The following is a 22285-nucleotide window of genomic DNA, read 5'->3' on the forward strand; positions in this document are numbered from 1 at the left end:
CTGCCGGCCGTTTTGTACTAATTGATTTAATGTAAATTAGGCTGGTACGACTGTGTTGCATTATGTTGAATAAACTTTTTATGGAAAGCATTGCTGTTGCTGTATTTTTTGTATTTAATTCACGTAAGGTAATTGAGCATAAGTGGAACTCCGTTCATACGAACCTGCCAGGGGACAAGTCCATACCCACATAGCACAAAACCGTTTTAAACACGTCTTAAAAACGTCCAGGTCGGGCGTTCAGGATGTTTTGGAAACATCCGGAAAAGGTCCAGAAAAGGTCCTGGAAACATCCATTTTCACAAACCAGAACGTTTTCTGGACGTTTTTAAAACGTTTTCAGGACGGTTTGTAGAACGTTTATAAAACGTTTTCAGGACGGTTTGTAGGACGTTTTTAAAACGTTTTCGCTACGTTTTCTGGACGTTTTTAAAATGTTTTTAAGACGTTCGACGGTGCTGATTCGATTTAATACAAATTTAAGCAAGTAAATGGTTTTCAAAATGAGATCAAACTCGATAACAATTTATTTCGTGTATTTAATTGAGAAATAATGCAGAATATATGCACTTGCAATAGATGCAAGAATATGTTAGTACGAGGTCGAATATACAGGCAATACATTGAATTTTACAGTAATCAATATTGGGAACAGTAAAATGAGGGTGATAGTTAGATCTTGTTTGAATTTTCGAAACTTTAACATTAAATATTTCGGAAACTATTCGACGTAGGCCGTTGAAATTCAGTATACCTTGCTTTCGCAAGGTTGTCGACAAATGCTGTAACTTTGAAGAGGATCGGTGAAAGAAAATTTTTCACCTACTCGTTTTGACGTGGAATAGCTCTAATGCAAATGTGTGCAAAGAAGCATCGAACGGACAAATCTGGGATAGTATATCCAAATGTTTGCACTCGCGCTAGTGACTGACCTATTCCTCAAACGACGTTATGATTAATAAACGAGTGACACTATGGATCAGAATTTCGCGCCCTTGATAGTGCCACGTCGTTAAGACATTGATACAACCAGGTGAAACGGAAATGCATTGCTGAACCAGAAATTGCAGCACCTCAACGTGTCTCTATCCGGGAAACACTTATGCCAGTGAAGGCATCGCTAAAGGTCAACTGTGCAGCGCGACGTTATCCTTGCATTTTTCACGACCAAACCACGCTCCTGAACTATTAATTTTATTATTTACGTTCGCAGCTTTACCAGGCCGCAAATCGAAGCAGCTCTCCCCATTGGACGGGTTTGGCATTCGCTTTTGATTTCCTCGTATGAATTGCCGTTTTGGGGTGACAAATAAAATATACAAAATGGGTGACAAATAAAATATATAAAATGGGTGACAAATAAAATATATAAAATGGGTGACAAATAAAATATATAAAATGGAACAATCTCTGATAAATGATATAGTGCTGGACACTATTTCTTGCCGATCGGTCACGCGGAAAGTTAAACGGAATTCCTGTAAAGTAAATAGTGTATCGTCTGTTACATAAATGGCATTGCTTTAAATTATCAATTATTAGTCAGAAGAAGATGCCGCGTTGCTTCGAACTTAGGAATCAGTAAACAAGTGACTATTCAAAGCGACAAAAATTTTATCGCCAACAAAAATGTGTCGCGATCAATTAGCCCCCGTTTTAAGGTTCCTAAGGTCGTACGTAAATTTCGTGTGTTCAGAATTGTTTTCTCTGTCTCGTTATCTTCTTGCATGATTTTTAGGAAGACGGTACATGCTTTTTCTCTGCCATTTATGCTTCAATTAGTGTATACACAATCGTATTAATATATTTCAATATATTCGGCAAAAAATACTGTCGAGAACTATACGAAGCAGAGAAACATCTCCATTGCTTGGAAACGAGAAGTTCCTGGTGCTGGAAGCGCTATCCTTTTACTTCTCCTCTCTATTTGATTCTACGTTTTACTTATTAAAAATTAAATACGTGCAGAATTGGGAGTGATGTTCCAGTGGAATTAAGTGAGTATAAACTGGAAATGTAAGTCGTCGGTAGTATTTTCCTTTTAAATGTGCTCTCCCTTAAATGCTGTCGCAAATAATTATTTGCATCCGCTTGACACCTCCTATATGTTACAATAATATTTAGGAATTCGATGCTTTCAGTTCACTTTCTCTAGCCGCGTTGTAAGCACCTACGTAGCTACATCATAACGGAAAAGTTCTCGATTCGAGCGTGTTCCAGTAACTAACATCTATAGCGACTTCATATTTAATACATTCTTCAGCACCTTTGCGCTCGATAGGCGTTACACTTGACACCAAAGAACGACGCAGCGTCTCCACAATAAATCCATACGACAGTTTAAACCCAACAGGGAAAGTAGTATAATTCCTTGTGGTATTGAAATCCAGCAAGTTCAAAATCAATTCGAAGGAGCGCGAAAACTAATGACAGCAGTGACGTTACTTTTGCATATAAACGCTGTTCTGAAATTAGAAAAAAAAAAGAAGAAAAAATGAGCGAGGAACAGGTGCCAAGACTTTGGACGAAATCGTGCGAGATTTCAATGGAATGATTCTATTTAAGTAGCGCAAGACGGTGAAAAACAGTTGTTACGTATAATGTGAAAAGTAATTGAATTTAGCAATGAGTTTTAATAAATTCTCGGTGAATATTCAATACGTCGTATTTCAATTACTGCAACATTATAAAGTAATCGGTACACGTGTGTCTCAAAATTTTAAAATTGTTTTCCCCGAAAATGGGGTCTATTTTTAGCGGTATTGTATTCCGACATGCTCGAATCGTTTTTAAATTATTAGCACTGCACTGAATTTGACTTGCCATCGGAATGGAAATAAATTAGAGCTGATCCAATGCAATAGCATTTCGAGGGTTTTCAAGTTTCAATGCAAGCTGCAGAGGCTAATTGACTCGTTGCCAGGTATCTCGAGCACCTGTAGATAACATTATCCCCGGAAGCGTGAAAACTTAAAAAATAAAAGAAGAATATTCACAAAGCTGAGGAGTTTCGATTAGATTAAAGACAACTACGTTAGAAAATTAACAAATTTTAGTCGATTCCTTCTTCCCCAATAAGGTAAAGATTTGCCCAGCACTGATTCGCCATTCTTGGTGTTAAACGCAGCATTCGTTCCAGCCAGAAAATTGGAAAATTTAGTTATCAGAAAACCAGCAGAAACTTAACAGAAGAAAATTTCCAGCACGAAATTTAACCGCTAGGAAGATTTAGCCACCAGAAAATCAGCAGAAAATTTCATGAAAGTTGCGGCTATCGACCGTTCGATCAGGCATTTTCGAACGAAACAATACGCGGCAACGCAGCACAGTGGGGCGGATCGACACTTAAGTAGGCATTCACTTCATTTTTTTTACATATTTCATCGTTTATTGATTACAATCTAAGATTACAGGTAATATATTGTCTAATAAATACAATAATCAGTTTTTTCTCGTCGCTCTTTTTACCAATGGAACACTTGATGTTGATTTCCATATATACAAACGGATCGGGGCTGATTAATAAATTATTTAGAACATCTTGATTTGTCATTTTGCGGCTGCTCTTTCTGCGTATAATTGAAATCTTTGCTTCGGGCTTTCTGGGCTTCCTCTGTGAAATATTCTAAAAAAAATTTTCAGATTTCCATTTCTAGAAAGTGATCAGCTTCTTACATTGGAATAGTTTTAGTTAGTCTTTTTCTTGTAATCAAGTTCTGTATTTTATTTAAGTTTCTTGTCAGAGATTTAAATGATTTAAATGATTTTCTTAAGTATAAGATAATCTGCAATAAAGCAGAAAGCTTTATATATTCGTGTGTTTGTGTATCGCCTAAAAACTTTCCAGCGGTAAACTCTGGGGTGACGAAATGTACCCCAGCTCGTTATGCCTGGGCTAATCCAGACGAATGTGTTCTATCTTCACGAAAAGTAATTTTTTTTTTTTATAAAATCAGTATCCAAATTCTATAATCTAAAGCTAGTAGTCGCTAAATGCTGAAAAATGTAAAGAAACGAAGTGAATGCCTACTTAAGTGTCGATCCGTCCCACTGTGCGCAGGTGAGGGGGCGGGTACGCCGTGTCGCGCGTCAGTGTCACACGTCCGCGTCCGCGCCCGTGACGCGCAGTCCTTTGGCGCGAGTGCTCGAAGACTGACGGTCCCCCAGGACGCGAGAAGGTGCTCCTCGCCGATCCACGTCGTACTTATTCGCCTCGTGACCTCCAGGTGTGCGAACAGCTACCCTCGGGGAACTTTCATCCCTGTCGAGAGAAAGTGAAAATCGCCATCCGAAATCTTCACCCCCGTCTTTCCCACCCCCGTCGGGATTCTCAATCTGCGTCACCATGGACGGATACGATTCTCAAACAATTCGAGGCCCTTCGTGCTAGAGGACTGTTCAGAATGTGACGATTTAGAGAAAATAGAAAAGAAAATAATGAGTATGAAGAAAGTCGCGAGCGATCGGGCCCGTCGTATGCTTCGTCGGGCCGCCGATCTTTACCTGCACTCGTCGATTTTGGGTCCGCAATCGTTTCTAAGGACCGGCAGAAAGCTTCTCGATACGCTGTATGCGGGGTGCAGATCCAAGGTCTTCAGAATTTGATAAAAACCACTCGTTACGATTCTCTCGCGTTCTTAACGATTTCTCACCGGTGAATTATCGTTATACAGATAATCGTGGCGCCCCAGTTTTCTTCTTTGCGCTCTCTTGCGTGGTTGGTGAGAAGCGCGTAATTTTCCCTTTCTTCGAATTACCGCGAATGGCAACGTTTACTTATCCAAACTCCACTTTATCCCAACAACGGCCCAATTAGACGTTTCTATTTTTCCTGTATTATTATTGCTAGTATATTATTCTAATGATCCTTCCGAATCCTTTCGCTCGTTCGCGCGGCGCTCTTCTATCTCCATCGACGATTCACCCTTCAGAAGTTCTCCTCCCCCTATTTTTTTCTAAAGAAATGTTTTACCTAGTGTACCGACCGAAAGTCTCCGCGCAAGTGTCTGCGAAGGGCACGAAGTGGAACTCACGTTTGCGATTTTCCTAGTGTGTTACTATGAAGCCGAAGAAACTGGGAATCATCGGTGGTTCTATGTTTAGTTTCGGCGTCTTCTTCTGCGCCGTGGCTTTCCCGCCGATCCTGAGGTCGCAGGTTAAAAAAGTGAGTAGAAAAGTGTGTTCAGCGCACACTGCAAGTGGCAACGTCAAGTAGCGCACAGATTTTTCGAGAGAATAGTCTGCGGATAAATTTGCAGCGATCGTACAGGGAATACAATGGGTACTTTTAAAATTCAGCAACCCAGACCTGACGTACGTAACTCGGGATTCTTATTATAGACTTTATAAATTTGTATTCCTCGTATTTCTATAAAACATTAATATGTGAGAAGTAAATTCTCTATACTCCGTAAATTATACGCGATTTAATATATTGTTTCTGTTATTTCTGATTGTTTATTAACAACGTAACTTCCATCTTAAATATTTAATTTTGGTGTTTATTTCGACCCACCTAATTACGTTATTTATTGCTCGTCAGTATGACTTCTGTAAGAAAATAGAATTTTTCGTGATAACGAAAAGAAAAAGTTTACTGTTTAACGATTAAGCTTGTTCTGCGATGTGCATGAACTAAATTAGGTACAGTATCGGTCAAAATAGATTCTGTATTGTGATATCAAAGTAATTCGTTGTTCAATACTTTATCTTATATAATATTATTCATTTTTTTTTAATTTTATCAGTTAATGTGATTTAAATAGAGAATTGTTAAGTCGGTTACAATTATGATAAAATAGTGAAAGATCACGTTACATTAATTATGGATCGAATTTAAATTAGATACCTTTATTAAGTCGGTGGATGATAATTAGTAATTGCCATTACTTCTGACTTTTGCAATCGCTTCCAGCTTGTCATTAGATTAACAACAGAATTGTATTCTTTCCCCCGTAATTGGTCACCTGAGGATGTTCTCACTCATTGTCTTTGATGTTACTTTCAACTTTCAATGACTGTTTCTTTTCTTTGCATCACTTTTTCGGTACCAGATTCATTCGAGTATTTGCGACTTTTATTAGCAGTAGCTATGAAAAATTTACATATTTATTGAGCAATAAGATGGTATTAAAATTAGGTAATTACTACTAGGTAGGTATATTATCAGTACCGTGTGGTGATAATGTCACGAGATTCATCGACTTTGGGCCCCCATTTGGGACCTTTTCCGGCAAAATAATAATTTGTATTCAAAGAAAATATTCAAGTTTCTCGAGTACTATTTAGAGGTCAATAATTTTTAGTAAAATAGCAATCCCTATTTTGTTAGATTTAAGAAATATTTAATCGAGTATCTAATAAATATTTAACAATACTGAGTACCTTAAGAAGACACGTTTTAAGTATTTAAAGAAGATATTTTAGTTTATTAATAGTTGTTAAGAAAATAAATACTTGATGAATTTTTAAAAATTGTATTGGAATATTTGATGAAAAATACTGCAGTAGGTACTTTTTATGTTCATTTTAATAGGATTAATAGAAACATCGGAACATCGAAAACATTAAATTCTAGCTTTCATTGATCAATAAGTGTTTAATGTATTTAAAGGGAAAATATATAAAAGTACATAGGTAATTCCGTCAGTAATCGCAGAAATACACATTTGTGATGCAGTAGGTAATGTGTGATTGTGATAACTGTTAGCTTTTAGTCAATGAATTTGCAAAAAAAAAGAAAATAGGACACCGATGACGTGGCGACAAAACGCGAGGAATGATGACACAACACTACATTTTCGAGCAATAATTATACATCTATATTTTTATTAGGTTTCTGAAACGTTACATCGAATGATTCAGCCATTTACTTGCGTTTTTACATAATTTTCCATATGTACAAACATATTTTTGAAGCATGGGAATTTTAGCTATATATTAAATAAAATGCTTTAGTAAAATAATTTCTCACTTTTTATTGTTCTTTTTTACTATTCTGTTTGTGATTTTCGATAAATTAGTATTATAAAAATATTTTATGCTTTTATCGTTCATTTTTAAAGTGCGCAATACATTCATGTCAAAAAACAAAAATGAGAATTTTTATTTTTTTAATTGAATATGCTGAGAATATGTTAATGTATCGATTCTAATGCAAATTGATTCCTATTAGTGAATAAACAATATTTCAGTTGTAAATTGGCAGATTTCGAAGGGGACACTACGTCAGTGTATGCTTGTTATATATACAGATTACAGGGTGAGTCACATTACACTTGAAGGTCAACATATTATACATGGTCGAATCTGTATTTTTAATGGCTATGACGCTATACTAATGAAAATCAGTCATCCGATATAAAAAAAAATCGTCGATGACCATACTATTCGAATACTTAAATATTCGAATATCCAAGTATTCGAATACTACTCGAATATTTAAGTATTTGAATACTATTCGAATATCCAAGTATTCGAATACCATTCGAATACTATTGGAATATCCAAGTATTCGAATACAATTCGAATATTTAAGTATTCGAATACTTGGATATTCGAATTGTATTCGCCAAATAATTGAGTTAAATAGTCCCAGCCCTAATACAAAACCATTTCGATAATTATTTTGATGCAGTACAGGAAAATAGTCATAAGATACGTTGGAAAATTATGAGATTGAGGCTTTCTTTTACGTGCATTTAAGAACAGATTAAAGTATAAATAACATTTATAACACAGTAATAATAAAATATGGAAAGTAATACGTGTAGATTTGATAGATTTGATTTACAATATATAAAAACAAATAATAATTAAAAAACGACCTTTCATCTTCTTATCTATTATTAACTAATATAATAATCGAATCTCGGAATTCTTATCAACTAATACTGTCCTATACAAAAAAAATACACGGCTCCATTTAAAAAACCAATGGCAACTTATGAATTTGTCACACAATGTAGTACATAATAAACATTAATCTGAAACATTACATTTCTTTCAAGGACAGTTGTTATTGAAATTACGAGAGGAAAATGATGGTGGGAAATTTATAATTGCAGCAAGTGGCTCTGAAGGATGGTTCCGAAATGCGCGACTTGTGGTCGGATTTGCCTTTCCCGATGGACTTCAAAATTTATCTTTTCAACGTGACAAATCCCACCGAAATAACGGCAGGACAGAAACCAATTCTTCAAGAAGTGGGGCCATTTTTTTACGAGTAAGTGCTTCCAGAAGTAATGCTTCTCTAATGCGATATAGTAAAACACTCACCTCATTTTTTCTTATAAATGTATTTTGTATCGTTTCATTCCTCAAAAGATAAAGTACTATTTTTTACATTCTAAAATATGACATTTATCGTAAAAACAAATGAAACAATAAAATTCACGTCACCATGCACATTTAATAAAAGATGTATGGCCACAGGTACATTTTTTAATTGTACAATCAGTTTCTAGTGGACATTACATTTAATTATTCATAACCAGCTATCAGCGCCAATTTATATTGACATGATACGGTACGCGTGGTATGCTTGTAAGCGACACTAGAAACATTTTTCTAAATGTAAATCAGGTGCAATTTCCACCTGAAATTAGAACAAAAAAATGTACCTGTGGCCATACATCTTTAATTAGATGCGCATGGTGGTGTCGTGAATTTTATTGTTTCATTTGCTTTTACGATAAGTGTCATATTTTAGAATGTAAAAAATAGTACTTTATTTTTTCAGGAATAAAACAATACAAAATACATTTATAGAAGAAAAAAATGATCCCAGTGAGAATCGAACCGGTGAGAAAGTTCCGGTGGGAGACCTGCCCTTTACAAGCGCCGCTATTTATCGTTACAATAAACTTCGCTATCGCTTCTGTTCGTCAACGCATAAACATTTTTTTTTTATTAATATTTCGGAAACTCTGGGGTAATGGACCCAATGTGTGAGATATATATTGGTCTACTACACCTACACTACGACATATATGAGATTCATCAAAATCCGTGTCCCAGTTGTCGTGGTCTCCCCTTGTGAATGTTTTAGCTACTCAACGCCACGCCTATACAGGCTTCCGTTAATGTCATTTTTTGAAACGATGCGCCATTATTGTGGCTTTTACACGCGGATGGCGAAAAATCTTCTCCGTACAAGTCGACATTATTTTCAAACCTCATTACAGTAATCCGGGGTGCGAGTGGTAAACCGATCATGAAAGCGGAGCGCGCGGCTCGATTACCTGGGCCGGGAAATTCCCAACAGCTCTCCGCTGGGCCGGTGCATGGTTGTAGCCAAAGAGGATAAGATAGAGTGGAAGCCTCCCATAAGAGCCCGTGTTAAAAAGTAATATATACGAGATTCAGCGCCCTCTGGCGTTTTAGGCCCTCGGAATTTCGATAAAAGAGGCAATATTTAAAAATTTTAAAGTTAGAAATGAATGAATTAAAATATTAATTAAAGCGGAAATAATGAAAAGAACTGTAAATTTGATATAATGTTAAAATTTATTAATGGTGAATTACATTATGAACATTACAAACATATTACATATATCACATTACATATACATATATAAATAATACATAATAAATAAAGTTAAATTAATTTTTAAAATTATACATAAAGTAGAAGTATAAGGAAGTAATTGAGGGTGAAAAGAGATTTCTTTATTGACACTAATTCCATAAACTTCATTATTTAAGAACATTGAAAGTTAGGTTATTGCTTGAAATCATTATACGTGCATCGATAAGTTTGCAGGTTCTGAGAAAAAGTGTTGATTTTTGTCTTTGGCTTGTGATCTATGACATCCTTTAACGTGGCAACGAATCATTTTTTACACTTCCTTCACTTTTAAATCAATGAATATCCCAAGCCGCCTACAAACAGCTACAAATGGCTACCAATGGCTACAAACAGGTGTCATGTTTGGCTTGGCTTCTTCACCTCCCACTCTGCTACCGCAAACTGAATAATATTGAGCCTGAACAGATAGGTGTCGCTTACATCGTATATTTCTGCTTCTACTCTATCTTATCCTCCTTGGTTGTAGCGAAATGCGTCCGCGAGGCGCTGTTGTCATTTTACAAGTTCGCGCGGGTTGCAGGATAAAGCGATAACCCTGTATGCATACCAGCACGAGTATTTGGCCAAAATTCACAGTGAAATTTCTCGAAAACGAAGATCGATGTTAAAAAATTGTATTTCACCTTTTCGTCTCGTTATGGTCTATAGCAGGCTTGGGAATTAAGTGATCTTTTCGGCACGGGCCTGAGGCGCTCGAGGCTTCTGGGCCGCCGCGGGGGCCAAGACGCGCGGTGGGGGAAAGGAGGCGTCGCCTCTGAAACTCGGCCGAAATGATCACTTAAGGGGAGGTTCTGGTCTAAATGTCGATTTTTCTTTTATTTCATGTTTCGAATGTTCAACCTTTTAGGAAAACGGGTTTGAAAGGATTTGTTGAAATTCGTAAAATTCCCGAAGTTATAGGCATTTGAGTCGCGGCAAATACATGGGTCACAACCGGCTACTCGGCGCTCACGTAAAACTTCAAATGCGTTTTTCTCGAAACAGTGTTCTCAAAACGGTGGGACCTGTATCTTCAAAAGTTATTATCCGATTCGACTGAAACTTGTTTTATTTTGAAGATTATTCTTTTGGCTAGGGGGGGGGGGCTAAAAAAATTACAAAAAGTTGAAAATTTATAATTTTTAAAGGCGTTGAAAGGACGAAAAATACAGGGAAAAGTGATTTCAAACGTGAAGTGTCGTTATTTTCTAAAAAAAATGTAATTTTTGTAATTTTTTTTAGTCCCCCCCTAGAAAAAAGAATAATCTTCAAAATAAAAAAGGTTTCAGTCGAATCGGATAATAACTTTTAGAGATACAGGTCCCACCGATTTGGATCAATTTCTTGACGCCTTAACTTTAACGACTCCCCAGGGCTGTTTGCACTGATTAATTATAAAACAAAAAATATATTTCTATAACATAAGACATCCTTAATACAATGCAACAAGTCCCATTAAATTATATATAGTAGTTTTCCTTTAATTAATTCCTAAATATCACCTATTTTTTGGGGCTCTAGACCAGAACCTCCCCTTAAGTCCCAAGCCTGGTCTATAGACTCGGGCTGTGAAAGAATTGCCACGTGCAATCAAGCACCCTGCAGAAACACCACCACTAATATCGTACTCTTTACCTCCGCTTCCATCCAATGTATCTAAAACTGTCACCAAACTCGAAAATCAACACGCAAGCATACCAAATTGTACCAAGAGCAGTATTCAAAATGTCTGTAAATAGAGAATATGGTATCATCCAGAGAAATTCTATCGAACGAATGAAAATGAAAATGTATCCATCGCTAACCAATGGGTGCTGCCTCCAATCAGAATTTATTGGTTACTCATAAAGAAATCCTCGGGTTTCGTGCATTTCAAACACAATCCGGCAAATTCTGTTTCACAGCGAGTACAAGCAGAAGGTGAATCTCGTTGACCGGGAGGAGGACGACAGTGTGGAGTACAATTTGAAAAACACCTGGTACTTCAATCCTTCCCGAAGCAACGGCCTGACTGGCGAAGAGGAAATCATTATACCTCACGTGGTTATTCTCAGCATAGTGAAAATCACTCTGATAGAGCAACCTGGCGCTATAGGGATCGTCAGTGAGTGGATAGTCCCTTCCTTACACTTCCGTTCTCCACGGGATTAGATATTCCTTCGTTTCGATCAAAAGTGAAGGTCAGCCTGGCCTTACCCGGCAATGTGCATCTAGGAATTCTGCGGTGGTTAAACGAAAGAGGGTCGGGGGGGAACGTTTTACTTATAGTTAACAACAAGCACTTACACCTCGCCTTGAACGGGACAATCAATCTATAACGTTTCGCTGAGCCCATTGCGTGAAAATATTTTCTTCTTTCGCACGTTCCTCGCACGTATCTTTTTATATATGTTTATGATCCCATATTCGTATGTATTTTTAATGGATTCGTTTTATTTATCTGTGAAATTGGATTCTGCTGGCCAGCTATCGAGCTACTATGTAATTTTTTTTATTATTAAGTTTGTTTATTAATTGACGGGGTTTTGTTCGTTAGATATTTAAGAAAAGCAGAGATTAGAATAGATTAGCAGGGGGTGTTGGATTCTTTTGAGATTGAGATATTGCTTCGTGTATTAGGCCCAGAGGGCTGTGGCTGTTGTCTGAAAGGCAATCAACGATACTGAATAACTTACTGGTGAAGTTACACATTCTTGAAACTCGATCGATATAAAACAGTTTACTATAAACTTTTACTCTCAAAATGGCGAATTATTAAGAAATAAGTCATGCCAGGTGTGCAAATAGATCAGTTCCAACATGATAGAGCTATCAATAATTTTAAAAAGATAGATGGGATCGGAAAAAGGGAAACCAAACTGTATTAAAAAATAAATTATAATGGTTAGCGACAACTCACGTAAAGAATAAAAAATTGAAATGCTATCGAAATGAAAATCTGCGTTGAGAATCTACTATAAATTGGATAGTACTATCGGAGATGGAGGTTCTAAATGCAATCGTAAAACTTTAAGGGGTCATGCTCAGTTAGGAGGCCGAAAAAAAGGGTGGTCTTTGGAAATTTTTTACTCAAGAACTATAACACATTTCTCAAAAAATCTTTTTTACTTTTAAGCATTGCATCTAGTACCGTGCATCGTAATTGTTTTATTTAAAAATATTTAGTAATAACTAAGTTATTGTCCATCACTCGAAGGTTCTCTAAAAGAAAAGGCTTCTGCGGTGACCACTGCTGCTCGAAAGTCGATCATCTAAAATAAAAAATTCAAACAGAATTTACTTATTGGATTATATTATCTAGTATTTGAACGAATAGCCAGAACTATATTCTTCAAAATAAGAAAAGTTTCAATCGAATCGGATAATAACTTTTGGAGATATAGGTCCCACCGATTTGAATCAATTTTTTGACGCCTTGACTTTAACGACTCCCTAGTGCCGTCTGCAATGATTAATTATAAAACAAAAAAATATATTTCTATAACCTACGACATCCTTAATACAATGCAATAAATCCCATTAAATTATATATAGTAGTTTTCCTTTAATTAATTCCTAAATATCACCTATTTTGGGGGGCTCTAGACCGGAAGGTCCCCTTAAATAGCCTATATAGAAATCCGCCTCTGCTCCTACAAGTTGTATAAAAAAGAATTCTCTTTTCTTTCATAGATAAGGCTGTGGACAGCATTTTCAAGAAACCCAGCTCGGTATTCCTAAAAGCCAAAGCGAAAGACATACTCTTCAACGGTTTTGTAATCGACTGCACGGTGAAGGACTTTGCTGGTACCGCGGTTTGCAACGCCCTGAGGGAGAAGCCTGCAGAATTCGTACCAGACGCGGAGGGTCATTTAACGTTCTCCTTATTTGGGCCTGTATGTGTTCCTCAGTTCTAATCGTTTAAAATAAGCAACAGTAATCAGTTGGAAAGAATGCCAGTAGATTTAAATACTTACAAGAAAGAAGGAAAAAAGTTACCAACGGGGGAAGTAACCATATGTTACTTCCCTCGAGAGTTATTTCAATTTGTGAAATTGATTCTAAGGGGTGTCTTCGATTTCTTTGCAAGCTTCTAGTTCCTTACACACAATGCGGGCGTATGTACACATATAGGGTGTTTCGTAATGGGTCGTGCATAGAGTGGGGCAATAAAAAATTATTTAAATAACGGATCAGATAAAAGTTACTTTAGCTTCACTCGTTATTCGGGGTTCGATAATCTGGGCTAACTTTATTCGACACGTGACGAATAATAATTTTTAACATTTACTCGTTATTCGAAATTTTTATTTAAATAAAAATTTTGCCCATCTCTGGTTGTGCAATTGAAAAGGTGGTGACTCGACAATCTACATACGTGAGATGTTAAGTGGGAAATGTGGAATAAAATTTGTTTATCAGAGGCTCCATTTTCCTTATTAAAATTCTAAATAATTATTAGTATTCCAAATTCCCAGATCTCGAATATTCGAATTCCAATTATTCGAATCTCAAATGTTCGAATTCTAAATATTCAAATCTCAAATATTCAAATATTCAATACTTGAATCTCAGATATATGAACTTTTAGCATTGGATTTCTAAATATTCGATTTCTAAATATTCAAATCTTAAATACTTGAATCTCAGATATTTGAACTTTTAGCGTTGGATCTCCAAATATTTGATTCCTAAATATTCAAATCTCAAATATTAGAAATCCGAAAACATTAAAGCTGCACATTTAAAATACAATTTCCACTTATCTCTTATCTCCTCGACTTATTCTTAATTGTACCACACCCGCTGATAGATTCCACTAATTTTTAATCAGAAGTGTCAGTCGTTACTTTTCAAAATTGACTTCCTCAAATCATCGGAAGTTCTCGATTCAAATTTCCTAGTTACTTTTCCATCTAGTAGCAATACCCCTTTCGGTTGCACCACCTATATACGAGGCACACAGTGGAAAATCTGAATAAAATTAATGTTGCGTGCAGAAAAATGGAACTGTGGTCCGCGAACGCATACGCGTGCTACGTGGTTTGAAGAATTACAAGGACGTGGGTCGTGTGACGGAGGTCGATGGGAAGCCAGCGTTGACGATATGGGCTGGAGATGAGTGTAACGAGTTCAATGGGACAGATTCCACGATTTTTCCACCGTTGATGACGGAGGCGGATGACATCGTCTCTTACTCCCCGGATATATGCAGAAGTCTGTCTGCGTATTACACGCACAAGACCAAAGTAAAAGGTAACGATAATAAAAACCCCGATGACTATGGGAAATAAGAGAATTTAGAAGGACGCACAGTGGGGAAATTTTGCGATTTTATGGCCAAAGCTACAAAAATGAAAAATTTAAATTTTACAAATTTAATGCAAATGTCAATTGAAGAACTATATCCATTATCGTCGTCAAAACCTAAAAACTTATTTTTTATATATAAAATTCGGCACTTTTACGTTCTAATATATGAGAAACTAAATTATCCGAAAAACAGCACTTGCAAAAATTACGAACGATAAAGATTTTTTTATTATTTACATTTATACACTTTTTTCTTTGTTAGAGCAGAAGGGTTGTCGCTTCTATCGTTTAAAAAAGAATAAAAAGGATTGTAATGTATAACATGTAAACCAGTCTCGGTCACAGTTGTGTCGTATGTTAGACAAGACACACTGGATCGTGTTTAAAAAAAAATGCATATAATCACAAGATTAGCAACTATTAGCAATTAATAATTGCATTTATAGAATGAAAATAGTCGAACGTAAAATAGGAATGAAAATCGTTGCAGGGTATTATGGGATTGATAACTATTTTATGTATTGAAAATTGATTCTTATATGAAAAGGTTATTTCTAAAACACTACTTTAAAAATTGTATAAATCACGTATTAAGAACCGAAACATAATTATTTTGAGGACAAAAGGATATCTTACGCACCACCAGAAATTGAATCCATGCCTTGAAATTATTTTCAGATCTTTGGATAACACAATATAAGTGTTTGGAGCAACTTGAAAATCTGGATTAATTCTTTGCGATCGGTCTAGCCTCGCATGAACATAAACATTTGCGAGTCTATACGAGCTTTGTATTAAAACATTTGACAGTAAAATTGGTGGCATTTGATACTCATATTAGTTCTTCAATTGACATTTGCATTTATTCTGTCGAATTGAAAAATTTATTTTTGTGGTTTTGGCCATAAAATCGCGAGATTTCCCCACTGTGGGGCGGTACGATGTCAAAGCTTTGCAAAGGGCAATTTTAAGGGGGGTAATCCCACATTTCCGATAAAAAAAACACGAAATTCATACCCGTTTAAAGCTTATTGATTCAGAAGTAGTTTGAAAAAATTGGCGGAGCTATAGTTTCACCTGGCATTCTGATTTGATCATGCAGATCTATCATTTCCCTTTTCCCCTTATTGCTAAAAGTTTACCTTTGATCTTTTGCATTCCTGTGTTTCGTCTTTTCTTTTCAGGCGTTAATACGTTCCACTACACAGCCGATTTGGGAGACATGAGCACGGTTCCCAAGGAGAAGTGCTTCTGTCCTGCCCCAGACAATTGTTTAACGAAGAATTTATTCGATTTGACCAAATGCCTGGGCGCGCCAATGGTTGCTTCCCTGCCACACTTTCTTGGAGCAGAAGAGAAATATTTGCAGTTGGTCGACGGACTCGCTCCCAACGAGGCAAGCTTTTGGGTTCCTATGTTTAGGGGGTTACGCCACCCTGAGGCGCTCGAAACAGCACTAAGCTAGACGAATTTTTTTTACTGATACTACGAGGTTGAAAATCATTTCTTTTCTTCTTATGCGTAGAACGTGTATTAATGCATATATTGTATAAGTATCGCACAAAAATATTAAAAAATGACCGAGTTATTTGCTGTCCCGCGGAGCTCGTCCGCCGTTACACGCGTGACTGATATAATAAATTATAACGCCCAGGCTTATCTGAAATGAAAAACATGGTGATTTTCGTGTTCCTTAATAAAACGCCTGCAATGTAGCATACGGATATGCATATGTATTTTAACTTATTCATTATAGAAATAATAACAATTTCGATAATATTCGTGGTAATTGTTTAAAGTAGTGTGTCCTGTGTACCTGTACGCTGCGCGTATAATTAACATATGTCTCCCTACGAAATAAATATGAATTCGCGTACTTGTTTCTAGGAGGAACACGCAATCGGTATGGATTTCGAGCCAATGACCGCCACTCCGTTAAGTGCACACAAGAGGTTGCAGTTCAACATGTTCCTTCATCCTGTACCAAAGTTCAAGCTGATGAAGAACTTCCCAGAACTTTTATTTCCGATATTTTGGATAGAAGAAGGAATTCTGCTCGATGACACGCTTGTGAATAAATTGAAACTGGTTTTCAAAGCGATAAGCGTCGTCGGGTAAGTAATTCACCAGTTTTCTCCTGTACACATTAGCGTTACAAAGCAAGATTATCACTGTGGGCATTCAAAAATTTCTCTTAAGTGAAATGGTAAAATGACAGTTTTATTTAAGGGAACATTCTACAGTCTCGGCCGAATATTCGGCCACTTTTCGGTGATGGTTTTCATAATGAAATAAACAATTAACGTTTTCGAATTTTGGGGGGTATATTCTACCACTCTTGAAATGCAAGAAAAAATTTTTGCTGCTTGTTTATTTCATTTGTTTGCATAAATATTTCGCAGTGAAGTTGGCGTCTATAGAATTTGAACCCTTGCTGGCAGTTGTAATTTCGGACGACTGGATCATGGGAAATAAAGACACCAAACATATTTACTAATTTGCAGGAGTATGGCTATCTGGTATACCGCGAACGAAGAATTTTGGACAACAGTTATTAAAATGGCGGTCGATCAAAGTCGAAAGTTCTTTTCTATTTAAGGGGGTATACCCGTTTGAACCCTCGGAAAATGTGTACATTTTGTAGATTTTTTTACAAGTCAACGACTTGATGAAGATTTCCCGTTTTTTTACTATCTTTACATAGTATTATCAGCTACTTAAGAAAAAAGTTTCAGTTAAAAAATTGTACTTTTTTGGAAGTTATGCATACATATCCGAAAGTCTCTCGATTTTAGACGGCTAAACGGTGGGCCTGAAAACAGCTGTATGTCGTGTCTGAAATCAAAAACATTAAAATATTCTTATAAAGTACGTCAATAGCTATCGTCCAACGGGACCGATTTTGAAAATTTTGAAAAATAAAGAAATGGTTCGAGATCAAAGGTAAAGTTACATTTTTTTAAGAGAAATGGCCACTTTTTTCTTCATAAAGAATAAACGGGGAATCGGAATAAAAAAAGCCCTCGTTGGACCATGTGGAATCTTATTACGACCCTGCATGCAAAATTGGAAGTGAATTGGTTGAACGTAGCGCGAGTTTTTAGGCCCACCGTTTAGCCGTCTAAAATCGAGAGACTTTCGGATATGTATGCATAACTTACGAAAAACAATAGTTTTTTAACTGAAACTTTTTTTTTAAGTAGTTCATAATACTATGTAAGGATAGTAAAAAAACGGGAAATCTTCATCAAGCCGTTGACTTGTAAAAAAATTCACAAAATGTACACATTTTCTGAAGGTTTAAACGGGTATACCCCCTTAAGGGGCCATTCTGGTAATCACGCCGCAAAATTCGGCAACATTCAGGCTTTTTTTCTCAGTGAATAAAATGAATAACAAGGTCAATTTTTTTTCATTTATTAAGCTACTTGTAATGTATACGGAACAATTGTTTAAATACACTTTCAACTGTGTTTTTTCAATGTTATCTTGAGCTCAAAATCGCGCCTTTGAAAAGACGGCGGGAGTGATTTCTGCTCACAGACTCATCTGAAACAAAAAAAACCAAACTGATTCTTAATCATTATGAGTACCGCTATCGCAGGTGCCAGAATTAGCCACGTAAGTCAAAATTTAATCAAATTGCGCGCATTCAAACTTCAAGTAAGAATAGAAAATTTCGAAACTTGAAGTTTGATTAGTCACTCGTCGGGTGTAAACTCAGCATAAGGAATAAGTAATTCGCATACTTTATCGGAGTGACTCTAATGGTCCGCTAGGTGGGTGTTTAAAAGCGATGAAAATTTAATAACTTCCAATGTTTGTCGAAACAGATTTTTGAAGTGGATCTTCATAGTGGTTGGCGCAGGTGTAGGTGGAGCAGGTGGCTACATGCATTACAAGAACCAGGAGAAGAACTCGTTGGACGTCACGAAGGTAACGCCGCGGTCTCAGAGCGGGAAAGATGGCGAACAGAAGAAGTGGCCGACGCAGATGAACATCAGCACGATACAAAGTGCAGCGGTGCCACCGAATCTTGACCCGAATTAGACGCTGGTCGGTCGAGTTTCAATTTTATTTTACGTTTCCGAAAGCATTTTCAATGGTTGCCAGAGAAAGGGTGCTCCGTGTGTTAAATCAGAGAATGGGGGTGTATAACGTTACTTAGTTCTACTCGCGGCTCGAGGAATCTTTTGGGCGAATACTTTTCTGATCCACAATGGCTTCAGGCATATTTTCTGCGGGAAATCACTGGATTAAAACATATGGGAAATTAGCGCGAATATGTACAAAATACCAATTTTTAAGTGGCAAAAGCGCCGTTAAAAGTGACTTTATCGGAAAGGGTGATAATTGTTCAAGGACGATCCACGTTCTCTGTCTCTTTTAATTTGGTCGTGTCTACTTTATGAAGACTGGAGAAACTTTTTGTTAATTCACTTTTACAATTTATCTTTACCTTCATTAGTTTATTTCTTAGGAGACGAAAAGAAGAAGTTTTTTAGAATATTAGTTGCATAATGATCAGTTGGTAAATTATATTTGTAGCTGTTAGAAATTATTATTTCGCTCTTTTTGAAATTCCGGTGCATCCACCTGTCGTTGAAAATCAAAGGTAGACTTCAGAGAACTTATGTGTCCTATCTGCTTTAACGTTGTTTTAAATTCACTTCTGCTGAAATTTACAGGATTCGAAGAGAACTAAATGAAATAATGACCATTTATTGTTTTTCTTTTCTGTGATATAAATTGTTAGCGATAACAGAAAAAAGGAGAAATAAATCATGTAGCCACGTACTATAGTTCGTATAATAGTATAATTGTAAAATAGTTCGCAATTTTTCATAACATTTTTAATTTGGAATTATAGGGTAGGCTGAATAATATCTCTTTGTTTGCAAGTTATAAGTAATTAATTTTAGCAAAATCCAGAATATTATCCCTAAACTCGGAGAACGTAAAAAATAGTTAGAAACTAATTATTTAAACAAAAAGGTTGCAAATAGTTAAAAAAAAATTGGGGAGGTAGGAGTGGGTAGGGGGTATGCCGATAGCACAATTGTGCATGATTTGTGGCAGGATAAAACACGGACTTCACCTAAATAGTTTCCTATATTCTTCTGATCATTGTCATTGCTAAATTCTAGTGGGGCGGTACGATGTCAAAGCTTTGCAAAGGGCAATTTTAAGGGTGGTAATCCCACATTTCCGTTAAAAAAAAAACTCGAAATTCATACCCGTTTAAAGCTTATTGATTCAGAAGTAATTTGAAAAAATTGGCGGAGCTATAGTTTCACCTGATATTCTGATTTGATCATGCAGATCTATCATTTCCCTTTTCCCCTTATTGCTAAAAGTTTACTTTCGATTTTTTGCATTCCTGTGTTTCGTTTTTTTTTCGCTACCATGCTTTACGCGCCCGCGATCGGGCGCGCACCCCCCGCGCTGATCCAGCCCCAACCAATACTAATACCCGGGACAAGTTGGAAAGTGAAATGCGTTGCGTCGGTATAAGTCAACAGAAATATTGTTGAAAGGGGGGACCGTGGTAAAGTGATTAAAAAAGATCGGTAAAGTGTACCCTTTTATGCACAACTACCCCTGTATCTTTTGAACGCGTTAATTGCCGAAGCTAAAATTTTATATTTGGGGTCTTTCCACACCCCGTCGTAAGACCCACCAAGTTTCATATCGATCGGCCACCGGTCCCTTTCGGAAGTACAGCCAAAAATATTACCAGTTAGCAAAAGAATTTTCAAGGCTACTTTAATATTTTCTTTTTAAGTGAAATGCTACGTTTATAAACGTACTTAAAGTATACTAGTGTTTAATGTGGGCGTGGTTGGTGAAGAAACATTCGGTCTTTCAGTAACGAAAGTATCTACATATAAGAAAGTAAAACAGAAATAGTAGGTACAAAGAAACCGAACTACACTTTTATGTCGCGTAATTATATAAAATAGATACTGTGTTATTATCTTGTGTATCCTTTTTTGTTTCACGAGTTTCACTATGTACCTAAGTGATAAGTAATTTTTCATAGGAATTACTTTTTTTATTTCCACGCATAGTGCAAAATAGCAGAAATATTTGTGACGGACAATGTTGTTGCCCGACTTTGTACGGCACTGTTGCATGTTAAACAGTAATCGTTCCGACATGCAATTTGTACAATCGCATTGGCACTTCTCCGGCAGCCTACTGTCGATAGAAATTCAAAGTCATTCCGTCCATTTTTTATGAAGATATTAAATTAAGATGAATTTTAAACGACGAAAAATTAAATGGCAAGGATTTTCTATTAATTTCAGTAAAACGAATTTCTTTTCATCACCAATAAGCTTTCTCCTTTTGTAAATACTTTTTCGTTTGCAAATGCTCGGCACTGGATTATCATTTTGTAGATCATATTAATTTACGTGCTTGTATGTACGAGTTAACGAAACGTTAATATTGGGAAATTTCTCTGCCTTTAGAAAATGCATCGAGTAATATTTCACTCTGAACGTGTTCTACGATTCGTGATCGCGTAACAGACTGTAACGCAAGGAAACTCTGTATGTAGCTATGTTTTGATTTCTCAAACTGTACTAGAAAGATTACTCTTTCGCAAATTCCTTACGAGCATCGTAAGCTAGGGTGACTTTGCCCGCGCTGGGGTGACACCGCCCACTTTTCGGAAAAACTTTATTTTATTTTATTGCGAAGTAATTAGAACATATGGTGTTTTGTAATCGACAGCAATAATTTCTCCAAGGTCAAACGAAAAAAAAAAACAATAGCGAATTTGTAGGCACAAAACCTATCCTGGCCTGCAGGAGAGTTTAAGGCCACTTGAGTGGGCTGTTTATTGCCCTGTGCCGAGGAAAAGGACGTGCCAGGGTGAATTTGGGGGCAAGCGGAAAAGAGCGCTCGGAGGTCACTCAGAACCTAACCGTCAAACCAGGCAGTCAACCGTTTCGACTATCTTTAGCAAAAGCATACAGTGTATTTTTATCAATATATAATAAAGAGCTTGTTAATTTCTTAAGTCAGTGATGTTCTCACTACAAATTCAATCATATGGTAATTTTTCAGTCAGAGTAAAAAAAGGGGGAAAGTCACCCCGGCGGGCAAAGTCACCCCAGTTTACGGTATGTTAAGTAGGTACTATCGGTTTCTAACTAATCGTCTTTAAGTGTTACCGTACTTTAAATCGTAACTCGGTTGTGAAGTAAAATGTAATTATAAATAAACGATATTTTCTAATTAAGCTTTTGCATTCATTCTCCACTTATTAAATATTAATGAATCTCCAAATCCGTTCCACATTCTTATCCTCCGTTTAATTTCTAACTTTCTTCGTATTCAGAAATATTAGTTAATACTTGAGTCGTGTTTAACTAACTATTGTTACAAAAAATACAAAAAATACTAAATTACAAA

The 22285-nt window shown here is 36.4% G+C and overlaps 1 protein-coding gene across 1 annotated transcript; it reads left to right on the top strand.

Annotated features, from left to right (window-relative positions):
• The first annotated feature begins 4256 nt into the window (after positions 1-4256).
• On the top strand, positions 4257-22112 carry LOC143378643 (sensory neuron membrane protein 1). Its single transcript, XM_076830520.1, has 9 exons — positions 4257-4590; positions 5051-5164; positions 8067-8224; positions 11473-11672; positions 13241-13443; positions 14548-14803; positions 16045-16256; positions 16748-16974; positions 18694-22112. Exons 1-9 carry the CDS (start codon positions 4438-4440, stop codon positions 18908-18910), a joined length of 1740 nt encoding a protein of 579 aa, XP_076686635.1. The 5' UTR covers positions 4257-4437; the 3' UTR covers positions 18911-22112.
• Positions 22113-22285: the final 173 nt, after the last annotated feature.

Source organism: Andrena cerasifolii, chromosome 2 (genome assembly GCF_050908995.1).
Source record: "Andrena cerasifolii isolate SP2316 chromosome 2, iyAndCera1_principal, whole genome shotgun sequence".
NCBI classification, from domain to species: domain Eukaryota; kingdom Metazoa; phylum Arthropoda; class Insecta; order Hymenoptera; family Andrenidae; genus Andrena; species Andrena cerasifolii.

Coding starts and splice junctions, on each gene's coding strand:
- LOC143378643 (XM_076830520.1), top strand. CDS start 4,438: ATGAGTATGAAGAAAGTCGCGAGCGATCGGGCCCGTCGTATGCTTCGT. Junction 5,165..8,066: donor TGAGGTCGCAGGTTAAAAAA/GTGAGTAGAAAA, acceptor TTATAATTGCAG/CAAGTGGCTCTGAAGGATGG. Junction 16,975..18,693: donor AAAGCGATAAGCGTCGTCGG/GTAAGTAATTCA, acceptor TTGTCGAAACAG/ATTTTTGAAGTGGATCTTCA.